The 19,483-nt window shown below is 34.6% G+C and overlaps 1 protein-coding gene across 35 annotated transcripts in view; it reads right to left on the bottom strand.

Annotated features, from left to right (window-relative positions):
• Window positions 1-19,483, bottom strand: part of CLASP2 (cytoplasmic linker associated protein 2) — a 143,368-nt gene that overhangs the window by 113,547 nt on the left and 10,338 nt on the right. For 28 of the 35 annotated variants that reach the window (XM_081071341.1, XM_081071336.1, XM_081071330.1 and 25 more), the window contains exons 3-7: window positions 15,079-15,182; window positions 12,859-12,950; window positions 11,621-11,696; window positions 9,314-9,411; window positions 7,011-7,081 (exon numbers count right to left, since the gene is read on the bottom strand). In XM_081071341.1, coding sequence (XP_080927467.1) covers window positions 7,011-7,081; window positions 9,314-9,411; window positions 11,621-11,696; window positions 12,859-12,950; window positions 15,079-15,182 — 441 coding nt within the window. Of the gene's footprint in view, window positions 1-908; window positions 1,318-7,010; window positions 7,082-9,313; window positions 9,412-11,620; window positions 11,697-12,858; window positions 12,951-15,078; window positions 15,183-19,483 lie in introns of those variants that run through there. The other 7 variants (XM_081071366.1, XM_081071363.1, XM_081071359.1 and 4 more) reach the window with 3 other exon arrangements.

Below are 19,483 nucleotides of genomic sequence, written 5' to 3' on the forward strand. Positions count from 1 at the left end.
TCCCCTCTGTATACATCTCTGGTGTTGATGCGATTATAAAGTATACCTCTAAGCATTGTAACAAAAGGTTACACAATAAAAAAAAAGTATTAAGTGTTATCAAGGACAATACCAAATTCACTCTAGATTTGGTTCTAGTTTGCTCTCTGGATCTGGGATTTATAATCTCATCAAACCTCAGTTTTCTAGTCTGTGAAATGGAAATACCAAAATACTCTATATACTTCGCAGAGTTAACTGTACCTGAGGAGTTAATGTATACTAAGTATACTACAGTGCTTTGGGAAACTATAAAGCACTATAGAAATACGTATTTTATTCTTACAATAAAACACTGACAAAATCAATTTTTAATCAAATTATACCCCATATAGAATTTGTAAAAGACTAAATGTTTTCCAGAGAACTAATACTAGGGACACTGACAAATCACAAGCATATTAAATAGTACCCATGGCAAGCCGTTTTGCTTCTTTAAATACTTTATTACCACAGAATTCTACTTGTTGTCAAATACAACAAGAAAGACGTCAAGCTAGCTAACCAAACCTTCCTGCCAAAATGTCATTCTTCCAAAGGCCATGTTCTCTTTTAAAAGCTTTTGCCTCTATTCTATGTTTCCCCCAATGCCCCTTCATATCCACCACCAAAGACTGAGGGCTTGCTTGGGTTGCAAGGTAAATTGTCACCTCATATTTGCCAGATCCCATACAGACATATCAAGTAGAAAAAGATACCAAATGACAAGTAAACACACACATGCACACATGCATACATGAGTGTGTACACACACACACAAAGTGTCCTTCATTCTTTAAAGAGAAATATATCCCTTGAATAGCAAATGATCGTCACTTTAAAAGGAAGTGTGTAACACAAGCAAAAGAAGAAAAATAAATCTTACTCACCATCTCCCATAGCCATTCAGATGGTCCAGGGAGCTCTCTCTCAAAGCAAGAGGTCAAACAGCACAGCAAATAAATGCAGCTCCGTGCCTGCGCCACTGGGCTTGGCCTGCAGCCTGCAGACACCCGGAGCACTGTGTGACCCAGGCCGCGCTGCAGCTCTGCACCGCAATAGCCAACAGCTGCTACTCCACTTCAAAATAAAAGTCTGGGGTCTTGCCGAAAACCCTCGTCTATTTAGTAGAGCCTAGCAGAGCTTGATCAAGATTATTCTTTAACTGCACCTATGCGGTTAGATACAGGTTATGATGTTTCTCCTTACATTGGCTGCCTGAAATTTAATGTAAGAAAAGCTCTGGGAGCCAACAAATGCCATCCCATCGAGGGACTTTTAATGCAATCATCAAAACACAAGGCATGTGTTCAGCAATCATTTTCTGCTTCCCTAAAGATATCCGTGTAATCAGTAGCCATCACATGATCTGACGGATTAACAATTTGCACCTTTTTAAAAGGATTTCATCCTTTTGTTGTTACCTTTTAATATTTACAACAGAAGATTGCTAGAAGTGCACAAACAAGAATAGCCCAGTTTCCATGATTAACTGCTCTCATTATGCAGGAAGCATTTCTGGCTGCCGTAAACAAATCACGTCAAAGGCAGCCCATCAAAGGCTGCTCTGTGTGCGGACAGCAGGGCCACACGGAACAAAGCTTGCTTATGGTGGAGACAGCACCTCGCTAGTGCGCAGCTGCAGGGACACGGAGCACCCTCCATCCAAGCTGCACAACCATCAGCACATTGTCAAGCTCAGAGAAAGCCCTGGGGGCTCATGGTCTCACACTCACACACACACACAAACATACACTCACTCACTCAACCAGGGAAGAGTTGCTTTGCTTTTCACCAAAGGGTATGTTACAAACATATTTAAAACAAAACAAAACAAAGCTATCTATTGCCTCTTATAAGCCAAATATCAAGGTAATTTCAAAGCTTAGTTTCTATGCTTTATTTTATTGCCAGTCTCCTAGAGCAATTCTTTTCCTAGCAACTGTTTGAAATAGAGAAGCTGGGATATATTTTACAATGATTACACACCAAGAATGCATTAGGTCCTACACACACACACTAGACAAATCAGAATTACGCATAGTTTTTTCACAGTGAAAGAGAAAACGACTTGCAGTCACAGCCACCAACACTGTTGATGCTTACGTCTTGATTAGCTAAGAGACTGTCTAGAAAGCTCCATGACACCAGGCCCTGCCATAATCACAAGGGGCATGCAACTTTCAGTCTTTCTCCTTCCTACAGGGCTGGTATTGCCTCCTATCAGCCACAATCTGATTAATTTTAAATCCAGTTTCCTTCTACTAACTAGCACAGCTCTTTCCGCTGTACTTAGGGATTCTGCCTAACTTACTTTGTAATACAAGAATTAAAGTCAGACTTGGAAAACCCTCAAGTCAAAAAATTGCTGTGCACTATTTCTAAACTAAATAATATGCTCAAATCTCAAATGATATGATTTATCGTATTTTGCCATGTATAATATGCACTTTTTTGCCCAAATTTGTGAGGGAAAAATAAGGATGCACATTATACATGGGTAGTATTAATTCTGTAACTATGTTTTTAATTCTTTATGAGTTAAAAGTGTAACTCTAGAAATCAATAACGATATGTATGCAAAATAATACCTTGGAATACAATAATTGGTTTTATTGAACTTACAACCAACTTGCAACAACAAGAGTTCTTAGCCTTCTATGATGCGTAAATATCATAAATTTGTTACTGGTAAGTTTCTTGTACCTTGTATCTATTCTTGTGTTTTATAATTATTTGTTACATAAAATTTCTTGTACCATAAATATATGTTTAAAAATAAATGCTAAAATTCCTTTATAATACAAAAAACAAGTACCTAAATGTAAACAAATAAAATTTTTAATTAAAAAATTAAAACGGGGGCGGCCCCGTTAGTTGCTTAGGGCATGAGCTCTGAACAACAGGGTTGCCGGTTCAATTCCCACATGGGATGGTGGCCTGCGCCCTCCACAACTAGACTGAAGCCGCTGAGCTTCCGAAGGGGCAGATGGATTGCTCAGTTGGTTAGAGCGTGAGTTCTCAACAACAAGGTTGCCAGTTCAATACCCGCACCGGATGGTGGGCTGTGCCCCTGCAACTAAAGACTGAAAAGGACAACCGGACTTGGAGCTGAGCTGTGCCCTCCACTAGATTGAAGGACAACACTGACAGTCCCTGGAGAAACACACCATTCCCCAATATTCCCCAATTAAAAAAAAATTAAAATGAAAGATATTTCCCCCTGAAAGTTTGGGCCAAAAAAGTGGGTGTGCATTATACACAGGAGCACATTATACAAGGGGGCACATACGTGGCAAAATACGGTACTTTGTGTTCTTGTGTGTGCTGAACTAATGCTCTAGAAAATCAAGTCAAAGAATTCAATCAAAACTTAAATCAAAAGAGTAGAAATACGACAATTATGAAAGAAATCAGAGACAAAAGCATGAGATGTAAAGTGATACATCAGGACACACATAAGGGGAGAAGAGGTAGACTAAAAAGAAAAAATAAACAGACTAATTCTCAGAACAATAAATATAAATAAGACAGTGTTAGACCATGTTCCTCGCAACTCACCACATCCCTCTCCAGGCTAAAACCTTCCAGAAGTCTATCAAAAACCCTCCCATGGCCTATAAGGCCCTCAATATCATGACTCCTGCTTATTTTTTCAAATACATCTCATACATGGTCTCCCTTCCAACCCACCCCTAGCCTCACTGAGTTCTAGCCAATCCTGGCCTCCCTTCTGTTTTTCAAGTATACTAAGACCTTTTCTACCTGTGCCTTTATGGTCATGATTTCTCTGTCCAAAACACTTTTCCTATCATTTAACCATTGACTAGTTTATTCTCCTTTATCAGGTCTCAATTCAAATATGTCAACTCTCAGAGACTTGCCCCACTGTTCTATCTAAAGTGGCATCACTGAGTTACTTACCAACTCCATATATATACTCTATTTACCTCCACTAAATGACTGTTAAGAGGACAGCTTTTGGCTAAAATGGCTCTTAAAATTATACCACTTTTACAACAAATCCCCTGATTTTTTGTTTTTGTCTGTATTTAGCAAAATGACTTTTTTTCATCCAAAACCACTCAAAATCAATACATTATGAGAAGTGTGATGTTTCCTTGTTATGGTGTCAGGCAAACGTACACTAAAAAAATTTACTTACCACAATAGTTTCTAGTGACAGAATATCATATGGAACAAATATGAATTAAATGCCATGTTTGGGTGAACTCACAACAACAACTTGCTTTGCATAAGTACACAAAGTGAAAGAGAAAAGGTGGCACCTTCTATGGCTCTTCAGTCGATTGTGTACACAAAGTATTTTTACAAGTTTTCATGCTGAGCCTTTATTTTGACCTAACGTGTTTCCCTGTTCTGTAACTTTAAAGTTTTAGTTTGAGTGTACAATAACAATGAGCCAAAAAAGCGTTGAAAATTTTGAGGGGAAAAATTGTGCAGAAATAAAAATAGTTAAATAAACCTTAATTACATTACTTTAGGTACAAACTATTTATTTGCCTTCAAATTGTTACTTGTAAAAATTTGTTTTCAGTGTTCAATTGATATATTTTTCTACCTGTGAAGATTATTCAAGTTTTCTGGATTGAGATGAAACATACCATAATATTAGTGGAAATATTTTTTTCATTTAATGGCTTTTCATTTGGCAGCAAGGATTTGGGGAATAATTCAAATTAATTTCATTAAATTCATTAAACAAAAGGATAGTTGTATTTCTTCCATTACCAACTGTAATCACTCTGGATATCAGTTGTCTTACTTGTTTATGGTATGTTGTCCCTTACTAGAATGTAGGTTCCTTGAGGCAGAATCTTTAACTGTCTTCTTCACATGTGACATGATCTAATTTACATTTTAAGAAAATCATTCTCACTTCTGGATAGAAAATAGATTTCAGGGGGCAAACACAGAACAGAAATCTATTACAGTAACCTAGGTAAAAACTAAAGGAGACTTAGAGTGGAGTCTTAGCAGGGGAGATGGAAAAAAATAATCAAATTTAGGATATACCAGGATTTCAGAGGAAGAAATGACTAATTAGACTCGGGGGGGGGGAATCAATTCAGATTTCTAGCCTAAGCTGATGGTAGTACCATTGACTGAAATGAGTAAACTGGGGGAGGAAGAGATTTGAGGGAAAGCAAGAGACAACAGGATTTCAATTTTGGACATGTTAAGGCTGAGGTGCTTATTAGGCAACCAAATGGAAATGTCACAGAGGTCACAGGCTACCAAATCTAGAGCACGAAAGAGATGAATGAGGGCTAGAACTACACATTTAGGAGTCATCAGCAAATGGTTACCATTTAAAAGCTCTTGGGCTGGATGAGATCACTGAGAGAGAATAAAGACAAGGGAGAGAAGAGGAGTGGTCCCTGCCAACATGATAAATGGGCTTCCCTCTCTTAGTCTCCTTCCTTATTAATGAATTGATTAAAGTATTTTTCAATGACAGCATAATACTGTCATCAAAAACATCATGACCAATTTCAACACCCCAATAAATATATTACAGACTTTAACATTCACACTTGACAATACTTGTAATATTCAGATCATAATCTCCAATACAAAAAAAAAATCTCTGAAGACTCCCCTCAAAAGAAATAAATGGTTGATACTAACCCCAAATCTCCCTGTTTATGGAGGAATAAATAAGGGAAAAAGAAATGGGAGCTAAAAGAATAGGGAACAAAAAAGTGTTCTATTTTGAAGGTAACAGAAATAATCTCACAAAATACAAGACTGACTACTTTCAAAATAAACCATACCAAATAACAAATATCTTAAATTTATAACATGCATTATATTCTATTTCTTAGAGTTGTAATTACACAGTCTGGAGTACACAAATGAGAATGTACTGTTAAAGGATATGAAAACACAAAAGTCTCAATTCAAGGAATTGTAACAACTCTCCATCTTTCTGCTGTTTCTGGTTTCTATGGAAATGCACAGAGCTAACTGCTCAAAAATAAGGATAAAGTACTTAAAACACCTCCCATTCAAAGAGGAATGAGAAACAGCTGGCAGTCTGAGTGAGGATGGTAGCGCTGAAGTCAATTTATGCTTCTGGAACTAAGTTTAGATTAGGGTAAACAATCTTTTTAACACTAAATTCTCACTCCATCTGCCTTCCTGCAACAAAATAAGGCTCAGTTTCAGTTTAATCCAGAGGAGAAAAACTAAAATATATTAATAACTATTTGACTATACAACTCATATAACCAAATTTTTTCTTCAGCATTATTTACATTACTAATCAGACTCTGTTTAATATGTACCTAATTTCCTAGGTGAAAAACCACTTATATTATCTTTGGAAGTAGAATATATTCTTCACATATATGGCTAATTAATATTTAAAGACTGAAACCTAGGTAAACGCTACCCAACAAACCAAATACAATTTAGCATCCTTACAAAAAAGTGGAGCAACCACAAAATCAAATAAATGCCAGATACCCCAACTTTCTTGAATTCCAACTCGGTCTCTAATTAAGAAGCCAAAACGATTATGCTGGTGAAGTTCCTACATCTGTGTCTCTTTATTAGTATCATCACTGATAGGCTATACATAGGTGTAATAGAGCCCATCAACCTCTAGATTTCCAATAAACAACAACTAAGTAAAACAATTACTCGGGGAATAAACATGGAGGGCAAGAAGGCCATCATATCTTCCACCTTGAAGATACAAAAAATAAGGCAAAAGAACAGGATCATTTTACATTATTGATTACACCCATTACTAAATGTTCACTTACTCCAACAGAGTCAGAAAATAAATAGGTAATGATCGGCAAGATGTAGACTTCGTTATTGTATCCTAAGTTTCAAGCCACAAAATCAAATCTGCTGAATCAGTAATATAATAGTTAACTTGAAAACATGTTTTAATGTCTAAAACTATGCTAAATAATCTTAGAAATGTTTAAGAACTGGAATAACTTAATTATTCTTACCTTTGTAGACACTCAAAATCATACCACCCGAATTTTGCACTTCATCAAATTTGGCAAATATGATTTCTAATCTGGGAATAAAGAATAAATTTTGTTTGTTTTATACATACTTTAAAGATAAACAATTCCTTTCACCATCTCCGTGAGAAAAAACAATTCTCGGGATTCAGTTAGTTCTATACAACTCTTTTACAATTAACTCACTCACTGAAAGGAGACATAAAACCCATTTCCCTTCAGTTGAGAGAAGCAGCCAAATATATGTAGCTTTTACTCATAAAAGCTACAAATTAAAAAGAACTCAAAAGTCTACCGACAGTATGGAATCATAAAATATATCCTATTCATACAATGGAAAACTATATGGCAATGAAAATGAACAACTAGCTGGATCCCACAATGCAAAAAAAAAAAAATCTCAAAAAGACAATGTTAACTGAAAGAAGCGAGATGCAAAAGAGTACATACTATATAAGTCCATTTATATAAAATTCAAAAACAGCCAAAACTAAATTATGGTGATAGAAGACTAGATTGTAGTTACTTTTTAAAAGGAGAGAAAAGAGAAGAATTAAAAAGGATTTGGGGAGCCTTCTGGAATGTTATAATGTTCTGCTTCTTCACCTGTATGGTGTATACACGGGTGTATTCACGTTGTGATAATTTACACAGCTTCAAACTTATTATTTATGTACTTTTCTGTATGCATATCACACTTGAATAAAAATTGAAAACAGCTAAATAAAAAATAACTAAAATAGAAATTTTTAAGTATGTAATGTAACATATATACACACATATACATACTCAGAAACACACAAACATATATGGTAACATCATTTCTTTCATCCATATAAAATGATATAAAATATACTCAAATGAAATTCTTGTTAGCCCTAGAAGTAGAAAGCAAACGAATGAATAAACAAAATGCATATTTACTGGACAACCTTATCACCAAAAAATAGCTGGTACTGAAAATAATCTTACATGGTAAGAAAGAGCCAGATATGATGATAGTTATGGTAACAGAACACACCTCAACCTACGAAGTAGTTTTACTCCTCCTGACAGCCCTCTGCCAAAAATCTGATCAAGCCTCCAGATCCAACAACCAATTTACAGAACATGTTAAATCACACCACAGAAAAAGAATTAGAACTATCCAGAATATGGGAAACTTTATAGGATAAACTACTGGCATATTCCACAAAGAAAACACCAGGCAAAAAAAGTGTTGGTGGTACATAGAGATTTAAAGACATAAAACATCAACCAATTGTTGGACTTTATTTGGATATGATTCAAATAAACTTAAAAATACACAGATACTTACGACATTTATAAAACAACTAGAAATTTGAACCTTGACTGGATAGTTGATATTACAGAATTATATACAAAACGATTTAGGTGTGAAGATGGTATTGTGGTTGTGATTTAAAAATATATTTTTTTCCTTTAGAAATATACTGAATAATTACAGATAAAAATGCTATGGCGACTTGTATTTGCTTCAAACTAATACAGGACAAGAGTAAGTAGGTAAGGGTGTAACATACAAAACTGACCAAAAATTATTAATTGTTGGGCAATGGGTACATGAAGGTTCACTGTATTATTCTGTCTACTTTAAGATGCTTGAAATTTCCAGAATAAAAAGTTAAGAAAAAAAATCCTTTCAGGTTCCCCTTAAAATGGATATTAAAATTTCATTATAAAAAGAAAATTTAACTGGAATAATATTTCAAATAAAAATATAAACTGAGAAGTACTAAAGAAAAAAGTATCTTTGCAGAAAAAAAAGTTCAGATACACTAGAAGCTCATCAGCAGGATTTTTACTGATCTGATTTATGCTACTCAGATATTCAGGATTTTCTTTTTATTTGACTAGGCTTTAAGAGTAGTGATTGATTGTACCTTGTATAGCATCTTTCAACAGCAGGTACTCAAAAAATACTTACTTAATGAATGGATTAATATTTTTACTAAATCCTTGCTTAAGCATCTTCCAAATAATGACCATTACTACCTACTATCAAGAGATAGTTACCTGATGATAGTATTATATATTTAACAATATATAAATAACATGAGTATATAATGAAACAGTGACCAAAAACGTAACAGGATCTTAAGAACTTTTTAAGCAGTGATAACCTATATATCCTTTTATATCTTTTGAATTTTGAAATAGTATCTTTTGAAATAGTTCCGAAAATTGAACCTATTTAAAATAAACACATGAAATTAAAATTTTTTAAACCAGTGGCAAAAATAAACAATTTTAGGAAGACTTACCTAGCAGGGGGAATTCCTCTCTTGGAAAGGTCCACCCTTACTTTTTCTCCCACATGTCTATAAATCTCCACTATAGCCAATATTGCGGCATCTCTCACCTGCCAAAGAATTCAGAACTTTTTTAAAAAAATACATGAGATACAATAAAATACTTCACTTCAAGGTAACATTACATTAGCAGACAAACTTAAAGCTCCAAGTTGATTTTAATGTCTCTAAAACCCTGAGATTATGGCAGGTCATTAAGAGAAACCAAGAGGAACTGCCAAGAAACCTCTACAGAAATCCTGTAAAAGGTTTTTGAAAAAACTGAAGAAACATATAAATAAAAGTTAATAACGTGGCTTTAAAAAGCCTTATTTTTGTAATAAGGTCCTATAAAGAAATGCCAAAACTTGCACGTCAAAACATCATTATCACAGTTAATACATTTTCCTGGAATAAAACTGCCTTTCAAGAACGTGGCATGTCCTCTTCCCGTAAGAGGCCTAAGGTGACCTCTGAAAATGGTTTGCTATTCGCTTGACACATAGAACCCCACAAAACCATGTAAATCAAGAGGTTCAAATCTTCGCATTCACTTGAAGAACACTCGTGAAATTGCCCAGGCCATCTAGGGGATGCATATCCAAAAAGACACCAAGTATCTAAACGATGTCACGTTACAAAAGCAATGTGTGCTATTCCGTTGTTACAATGGTGGAGTTGGGCAGTGTGCCCAGGCCAAACAGTGGGGGTTTGACGCAAGGTTGGTGGCCCCAAAAGAGTGCAGAATTTTTGCTGCACAAGCTTAAAAATGCAGAGAGGAATGTTGCACTTAAGGGTTTAGATGCAGACTGGTCACTGAGCACAGCCAGGTGAACAGAGCTCCCAAGATGCGGAGCAGAACTTACAGAGTTCAGGGCGTGTTAACCCACATTTGAGCTCTCCTTGCCACATTGAGATGATCCTAACTGAAAAAGGGCAAATTGCTCCTAAACCAAAAGAGGAGGCTGCACAGAAGAAAAAGATCTCCAAGAAGAAACTGAAGAAACAAAAACTTATGGTCCAGGGGTAAATTCAGCATCAAATAAATGCTAATAAAAGTAAAAAACAAACAAAAAGAATGTGGCGTGAACTCAAAGATATTTACAATGTTCACAGTATCATTATTCAAAACAGCCAAAAAGTGGAAACGATCCAAATGTCTATGCACGGATTTAAAACAACTGGCATATACATACAATGGAGTTGTTATTCAGTCTTAAAAAGGAAAGGAAATACTCACACATGCAATAACATGGACAAACCATGAAGACATTATGCTAAGTGAATATGCCAGATACAAAAGGGCAAATATTGCATGAAGTTCCTGGAGTAGTCACATTCATATAGAAAATAAAATGTGGTTAGCAGGAACAGAGGGGTTGGAGGGAATAGGGAATTATTGTTTAATGGATAGAGTTTCAGTTTGGGAAGATGAAAAAGTTCTGATACATAGGTGAGTGGTAATAGCTGCCCAACACTGCAAATGTACTTAATGCCAATAAATAGACACTTAAAAATGGCGAAAATGGTAAATTTTATGTTGTGTGTATTTTACAATTAAAAGCCAAAAAAAATGTGGCCTAAAAAGACAGGAATTTGGAATACAGCTCTAGTTCGCTTGCACAATTCACTGTCAAAGAGCAAATGAAGACAAAGCAGAACTCTCAAAAACTTCCAGAGGTAGAGCTAGGGCCTAAAAGCGGGAAAAACCTCATCTAGGGTTTTTTCAAATGCACAAGCCGTGCCAAAAAGGTTATAACCAAGATTCAACTCCATCAGAAAGGCAAGATTCAGAACACATCCACGTATTATATGCCTCTAGTATATGACGCTCAGGTAAAGAACTTACTAATAAATGATATACCACTGGCACAAATTCCATTAAATAGGATTATGGCTGTTGCAAAAAAGTTGTTACGCAACCACATTCAGGAATGAAGAAAGGGAGTCGACAACCTGTTCTCGTAATTAACACATGGGACTACAGAAGGGAATCCAGGTTATTTGTTACTCAATTTTTTAAACTCAAGAACTTTATAGCCCCACTATCCTTAATATTAGCTAAACAACTGATAAACTTAAGCAACTTATGTGAATATGAGGTGTTCTTCAAAACTAACTTTGGTGGATTTTAAAAGAAAAAAATAATGTGAAATCCTGATTTCACTACCTCCTTCCAACTACCCTCTCTTCTTTTTCTTTTTAAAATGGAACAAGAGCACCAGCAAAGAAAGTATACCCCCAAAATTAGTCAATACTTAAATGCAAGTAAAATTTTACCTGACTGTTGGAATCTCCAAATAGGATACACAGATGTGGTACCAACTTGCTGAGGACTAGTGGTTGAGCTCCAAAACTAAATATAATTTGAAAAAAATAAAGAGAATCTGGTTTTACTCAAACAGTAAATAAAATATCCTTATACTTTCTTCTTGTCTGTATTAATAAGACAAATATGGTAGAGAGCATGGGGACACATCATTAAAACATGAAGGATATGAGACACAAGCAAAAACTAATTCTAAACAATGGGAAATACGCAAACTTGAATAATCATGACTGACAATGAAAACTGTCAATACAAGATCCAACAAAACAAAATGTTCAACCAATGGCACTCTTAAACCTGGCAACCTATCAATCACTCAAGAAAATTTGAGCTTTTGCTTTAAAATAGTAATTTTTTAGACTCTGGGTCTCAAATTTACATTCCAATAAAATCTTTATTTACACTTATCAATTTTTGATGAGGTCATGGGTTGAAAGCAAATGACAGGAGAGCCAAAAACCACAAAAGTTGTGCTGACTGAATGCACTTACAAGCTCTAGATGGCAGAAAGGACCATAGAGGAATAAAAGAAAATAAATGAAGGTATAGTTAGAGAAAAGGAAATAACATTACAGGAAAAGTTGAAAGCTACTATGTATTACCTATTTTGTTGCATAGAACTTGAAAAAAATAATCCAGAAACAAAACAAAAGCCCCAGTTTCCAATTTCTTCAGACTGGAGTTCTGAGCTCTGTGGCATGGGTGCTGTCAGAGCTCTGCATACGGCTACAGATTATTGTCTGGTTACCTGAGAAAGTCTTGGGCAGCCTATGGTTGTCATAACCACTCACTCTGCTCTAGAAAGCCTACGTGGGGAAATATCTGATATACCACTGAGTTAAAAACAATTCTAAATTGGGTCCAGAACAGAAGTAGATCCTAAGTCACATCAACATATTCGTTGTATGACCACCTATTTTGGGTAGCAACTAGTAACACACTAAAGAGAAACACTTCTTATAACATTTCTTATAGTAATTTTAAATTAACAACATGAAAGATAGTAACATGTTCACAAAAAGTTAACAGATAAAGGCATCAAATAAAATAAAAACTCTGTACCAGAAATCAGTTAATAAATACTTAAATTTTATTTCCATAACTTTCCTTGAGCTTTGTAAAATGTATATTATTTTTTTTAGAAAAATGAAAAACATAGGTGGATGTTTTCAGTAATCATAAAACTTACATGTTTAAGGTTTCAATAAGACACAGACACATGCCTTCTCGAGATCGAAAATTCTTGTGCTTAAAACCAGAAGCCAACTGTTCCCAAATGTGCTATTTGAAAGAAAAGTGAACATGTATAATAAAACATTAAATTAATCATATAACTTTTTATCTATTCTCGACCTTACTACCAACCTTATTGGTAAATGAATTTTCCCATCAGACTGCTCACTTCTCTACAAGTTTTTCTAAGCCAAATTTGCACTGATCTTGCGCTCACCCAATTTTTAATATATTAATTACATTTTTAGTTTTTATTTTATCTTTCATTTTAGATTTAAATTATTCACAGGAAAGCTATGTCCAACACCTAAAAATCTTAGAATTTCCAAAGACACAGAATTTGTTCTAAGCTTTAGAAATCTTCAACAACAATGGTACCATTATAAGCCCAGTAGTCTAGTAAGCATTTAAAAGGTCCAATGTTGCCTAGCAACTATTACAGACTGTCACATGGAACAGGCTTTCTTAACATTTTATAATTCAGGCTTTTCTCCTTTTAACACTGGATCCAAATACAGAAACATTTTTGGGCAAGTCATTTTATTACTACCTTTTTCTTTTGGAAAAAGCATAGATAAACCAATACAAATAATCCAAAACCATTATATGGGTTTGGTGTAAGAAGGAATTCAACTTTATTTTTCAAAATACTACAGAGTCAATTATCCCAAACAATTATTTCTCCACATTTAGAAACACCACACTTACTTACAATTTAATAAATTCATGTGTTCTCTCCCTCTCTCTCTCCCTCTCTTCCTGGACGCTATTCTTTCTGGACTCTGTATTTAGTTCTACTATCTCTCTCTCTCTCTCTTTCTCTCTCTCTCTCTCTCTCTCTCTCTCTCTCTCTCTCTCTCTCTCTCCCTTTCTCTCTCTTTCTCTCTCTCTCTCTCTCTATCACTATAAGGAAGGTAACTTGGAAGTTTAAAAAATAAAAAAACTTAAAAGTGCTTAACCTGATTCAGCAACACCATCTCTGGAATTCTTTTTTATATAAATACTTATATTTATGTCCAAAGATACACATACAAGGACATGCTTTACAGTACTGTAATAACAGCAAGTCAAAAACAAATTAAAATTTGAACCACTAAACAAATGTTGAAGGATACCCACTAAACTATTAACAAGGACTTACTAATAGTTAAATCTGGGAAAACAATTTACTTTTACAATTGAATACTCTGGATTCTTTTTTTATATAAAACATGTAATATTATAATTTTAAACTGTTTTTTAAATAACACATAATATCATTGTGCATATTATAAAATAATTTTTTCCCACTTAACATGACCTACTCTGTGAATCTTTGTTTACATGTCAATTTAATTTTGCTCTTCTTTCAAAACACCTCCATCAGGGCAAATTTTTTCTACTATACTCATAAAACACAGGTCGCTGTCAGAGACTATATTCCTTACATAATTAGTAATCACTTGTTAAAAATTTTTCTTCCTGGCTCTGTTAGAGTTGCAGAAATTAACATAACCTTCAGTAATTCTCAAAATAAGCTTTCTCACTTAACAGTTTATAATATACAGGTAGGGAAAATGACAAAATTCTAAAAAATAACATTATCAGTATATCTGAGTTAGTTTTTTAAAAAAGCATTAAAGAGTAGAAAATGAGAAAAAGCAAAAAAACAAAAAAGTTAAATATAGACATTTTATCTTAAATTTCAACTTCTTTAAGGCATCAGCAACAATTCATTGTTTAAAATTTCAGCTTTCATGTCCCCTGGGGACTGACTTGCTGTGATTACCACTTATCCTTACTGATATTTCACTTTTTTCAATTTAGTTTTTTTAATGTTTTTTAAATTAAAGTTTATTGGGGTGACAACTGTTGAAGTTACATAGGTTTCAAGTATAAATTTCTATAATACATTTCTATAGTACATTTCTATAATTCACCACCCAGAGTCAGTTCTCTTTCCATCACCATATATTTGATCCCATTTACCCTCATCTACCACCCCTCTCCCCACAGACCCTTTGGTAACCACTAAATTATTGTCTGTGTCTATGAGTTTTTGTTTCTTTATTTGTCATGTTCCTTTGGGGCTTTCATGACAAATAAATAAATAAACAAAAACTCATAGACACAGACAATAGTTTAATGATATTTCATCATTAACTAGCCAAATTAGAATTGTAAATTGTAAGCCTACCATAGGTGGTGCTACTTGATCCATTAACTTCAATATCAGAGTCTGAGCTTCATCACGAACCTTGTCTTTGGCATCTCCCATTCTGTCTATTAAAGCTACAATAACTAGAGAAAGAGAGAGGGAAAAGAACAAATATGTATAATTCATCTCCATTATAAGCTGTATTTTATAAAATTACAAACAGCAATTGTTTCCATAAATGAAAAGTCATGAGGTAAGCAAATTGTTTTAAATTCTTTATTCATGAGTCTAACTGAAAATAATCGCGCAGCAAATTCAGAAAAAATACATGCAATATAACCGCCACTTAAAATAATAATGTTCAAAAAACAGGCAAAACTACTATTCATTTAGAGATATGTATAGATAGTCAATCTACAAAGCAAGGGAATGATTATCCCAAAGGTCATGACAATGGTTATATCTGGTACAGAAAGGGAGGTATCATAAGGAAATGCAGAGGGAACATCTAAGGAAGTTGCAGAGTTCTAGTTTCTTGACCTGGGCATAAGCAGGTGCTGGTTTCATAATTATTCTTCAAATTGTACATGTTTGATAGGCATTCTCCTGCATGTATAACATATTACTTAACTGACAAAAACAGAAGCCTACTCCACTAGGATTGAGGTCTTTCTCTACTATATCCAAAACTTTGGCACTATTCCATGAAATGAGGTGAGGAAAAGCAAGTTAGAGTCCATGCCTGGAGAGTTTTCATGAAAAAGGATTCTATAACTATAAATCAACAAAGGACCACAAAGAAATCATATCTATTATGGGTAGGGGTGGAGAGAACCGAATGAGGGGCTAGAATTCAGAGGGCACAGGTCAAAACTACCTTTCTGTAATCCCTTAAATTACCGAACCACTTAATGCGGTGTTAATAGGTATGTGACAATATTATTTAATCTTTTTGCCTTTATTTCCTCAACCCATAAATGTTTACAGCACTACTCACTTCAAAAGATTACTGAAAATTAAAAGATAATACATTTAAACAACTCAGTCAAGAAAACAAAGTACTCTCATGTATCACCTACTATCTCTTTCATCCCTATCACCCTGTATGTTCCAAAGCAAGGAAATTCACTTCTTTTGTTTCTCCTTTGACATTACAGTTAGTCTTCCCTTCCCTGCGGCAATGGAAGTTGAGGCCTAGTTTAAACAAGGGAGGGAGGAAGAAAAGGGATCAAAAGAGATTTTCTCTAGTTTATTTATAGATGCATGTAATTAAATGTATATGTAATTTGATGCAAATATATTCTACAATGTAACAATGTCTATAACAACCAGATTGATATAATAATGATCAACAACACTTAAGGAAAAAAGAAATTATATTCTTTTTGGAAGAAAATGGGTGAGAAGCCAACTATACCAGATGGAATGATATCATCCCAAAATCTAAGCTTAATCAAGGAAATGACTTAATCAAGAAAACAAAGACCCCGCCATAAAAATCATGAGACTAGTCATGAGGCAACAAAAGTACCTGTCAATTGGAACAATATAAATTCTTCTCATCTTGCTTGGATGTATTGTTAACACTAGAGAAATTCATCAACATCTGTAGGACTGGCTATTGTGAGAGTCTGGTTTTGATAGCTTCTGAGATGCAGAAGACAATAATAAACACTTAATATTAGATATTATTATGTACTAAACACTGAATTATCTCATTTAATCCTCATAACAACCCTATGAAATAGAGTAGGCCCTTTGATAGAAGGCCAAGAGGCATTAAATACATTGCTCAAGGTCATACAAACAGCAAGTAATGAAACCAGGATTTAAATAATCTACCCAATGTTAGGTCCCAGTCACAACTACTTCCATTTACTTGTGATTGAGGTGTTGATGTTTTTTTGGTGTTTTTTTTTGTTTTTTGGTGTGTGTGTGTGTGTGTGTGTGTGTGTGTGTTTTAACAATCACATAACAGTAGTGAGGAAAAAAATAGAGACTTCAACTCTATTGAAGTAGACTTTAACTCCAAAAAGAAAATTAAAATGTTGGCTCAAAAGGGGCTTCAATATTAAAAAGTAAAACGTTATAAAACATAAACAACAAAAACAAGAAACCTCGCACTACATAAACTTAGCATTATAGCTATTAAATTAAAGACAAAAAAAAATCATAATTTTTTTGCATTAGAATCCCTTTTTAAACACACACTCTCTTGGAGCCAAACAGAATAAGCTTTATTCTGAGCTCTATCTATTATTAATTATGCAAGATATTAAACTGCTTTGAACTTGAAAGTTTCCTTGTGTGTGAAACAAGGGATGCAGGCCTATACCTCCCATGGTTAGTGAGCGGATGGAGTAAAACTGGCACAAAGCACCTGTGTTAAGCCCATGATAAGCATTCAGAAGTGTCAGCAGTCCTCCTTAAAGCTCTGCATATAACATAATGGCCACCAAATTGTCATGATGAACACTCAGTAGATAATTGTTGGGAATCCAGAAAGAGCTTTTCCCCATGTAGATTCTCAGTAAGAACTTGATGTCAACCACGTCACAAGACGCAAAACTGATGGCGAGGTATCCTGACTTTTCTAACACTTTTTTCTACAATACCGTTTGGATTAAAACTGTCTGTTTCTAGTATCTGTAAATTATGAGATCCTTTACTGAATTCAGTTATAAAACCAGGGTTGGTGATCAGTGTTAAATGTAAATTGTAAATTTTTTTTGTTTGAAAATTTTATTTTTCCACAGTACATGTGGTCACAAATAAAAGTTTAAATATTTCACATTAAAGAATAAAATTAATGAAGCCCATACTCTTCTTGGAACTTTGTCTAAAACTGAACACAAATCTCAATTTTCCTAAAACACCTCTTCACTTTTAATATAAAAAGAAATATCTAATTGTAGACAATAACTTAAGTGTACCAAAAGAAAACAGTATCATTCACATCAAGTTGCATATATCTATGGTTATATTATCAAAAAAGCTCAGCACAGAATTTAATTCAATTCCTTACTTTTACAGAAAGACTTAGTTTGGCTGAGGTCTAAGAAGAAAGCTAACCCTGGTGTTCAAAGTCTAACCTGTTTCAGAGTACAAAGATATACTGCCTATCTTGCAGAGGTATCATACAAATTAGAAATAACGTGAGGATAATCTCACATATATCTAAAGTAGATAAGCCCACGAAATGGGTAAAAAATAGTAGATTTCCATAAATAGTAGCAATGTTGTAATGAAATTTTCCGATTTCCACGTAGACGCTCAAGTAATAACAAGTTTCACTCAGGACAATGATGAGTCTTAGGGCTCAAGGCGAAAACAATATTGACTAATGGTAAATGCACAAGAATAACTAGACAGAGTAGGAGACTGAACGATAAAAAAACACAAAAAAAAATTTTACACATAAAAACATGTAGGTGTGTGGGAAACACATGAACAACACTAACCAACAAAAGCAACCTTTTATTTATTAAATATTTACGGGTATAAGAATCATGGAGTAAAGAAAAATTCAGTATAGGGTGAGGTTAATCTGAAATCTGAAGTAACTCTTTAAAAGAAAAAGACCATGGAGAATAGCAGAAGATTTGAAAGAAAGAACAGCACAGCAGGGGCATAAACAAGTTAAGCCAGAACTAACAAGAGTGAGCGAGTTTCTGATTAGCTAGAATGGAGAGAGAGAACTTGCTGAAGATCACAAATAAATGAGGCTACTGAGCTGGAGACGGGACACACATGCTAGGAGACCTGGAACACCAAAGAGAGCAAAACAGAAGTTCTGAAACCTGGCAGGCGACAAACTAGGATTCTGGTCCCAGTACCCACACTGCCTCAATGTGAGCCGTTAGTTCATCAAACCCCATCTGGCCTTCCTTGAATCTGAAAACTAAGTGACGTACATAATACCTAGAATTAGTCTCAAGTCTAAATACTGTCTGTAACGACTACTAATGGCGAGCTACTACAGGGCAGGAGTCACAAACATAAACACCTACAGTCAAGGACGTACGGGCAAATGCTGAGAAGGAACCAGGTCTAAGAACGGCTGTATTCCAACTTGCTGTATTACAACTGAGTCTCAGTTATGAGAAGACAGAGAAGACGAAAGGGACTTTTGCACTGAAAAGTGCACGATCTAGAGAAAAGGGAAGCTACAGCACAGCTTCAGCCAATAATTACATGTGGGAGTGAAAGGTTAGGGTTGCCACATTGGCCAGTTTTTCAAGATAAACCATAAATAGGAATTTTTATGTAAAACTTCCTAATTTTAAACATTGATTCAAAATGTTTTAAGAAAATACGTAAGTAAAACACATTTACAGAGCAGTTTTAAACATCTATCACGGGATTTTAAGCAGAAGACTGACACAGTAAAAAAATCATCTATTCAGAAGATATCCACACAAAGAATGAACTGGAACCAGGTATT

This window comes from Rhinolophus hipposideros (assembly GCF_964194185.1).
Source record: "Rhinolophus hipposideros genome assembly, chromosome: 14".
Taxonomy (NCBI): domain Eukaryota; kingdom Metazoa; phylum Chordata; class Mammalia; order Chiroptera; family Rhinolophidae; genus Rhinolophus; species Rhinolophus hipposideros.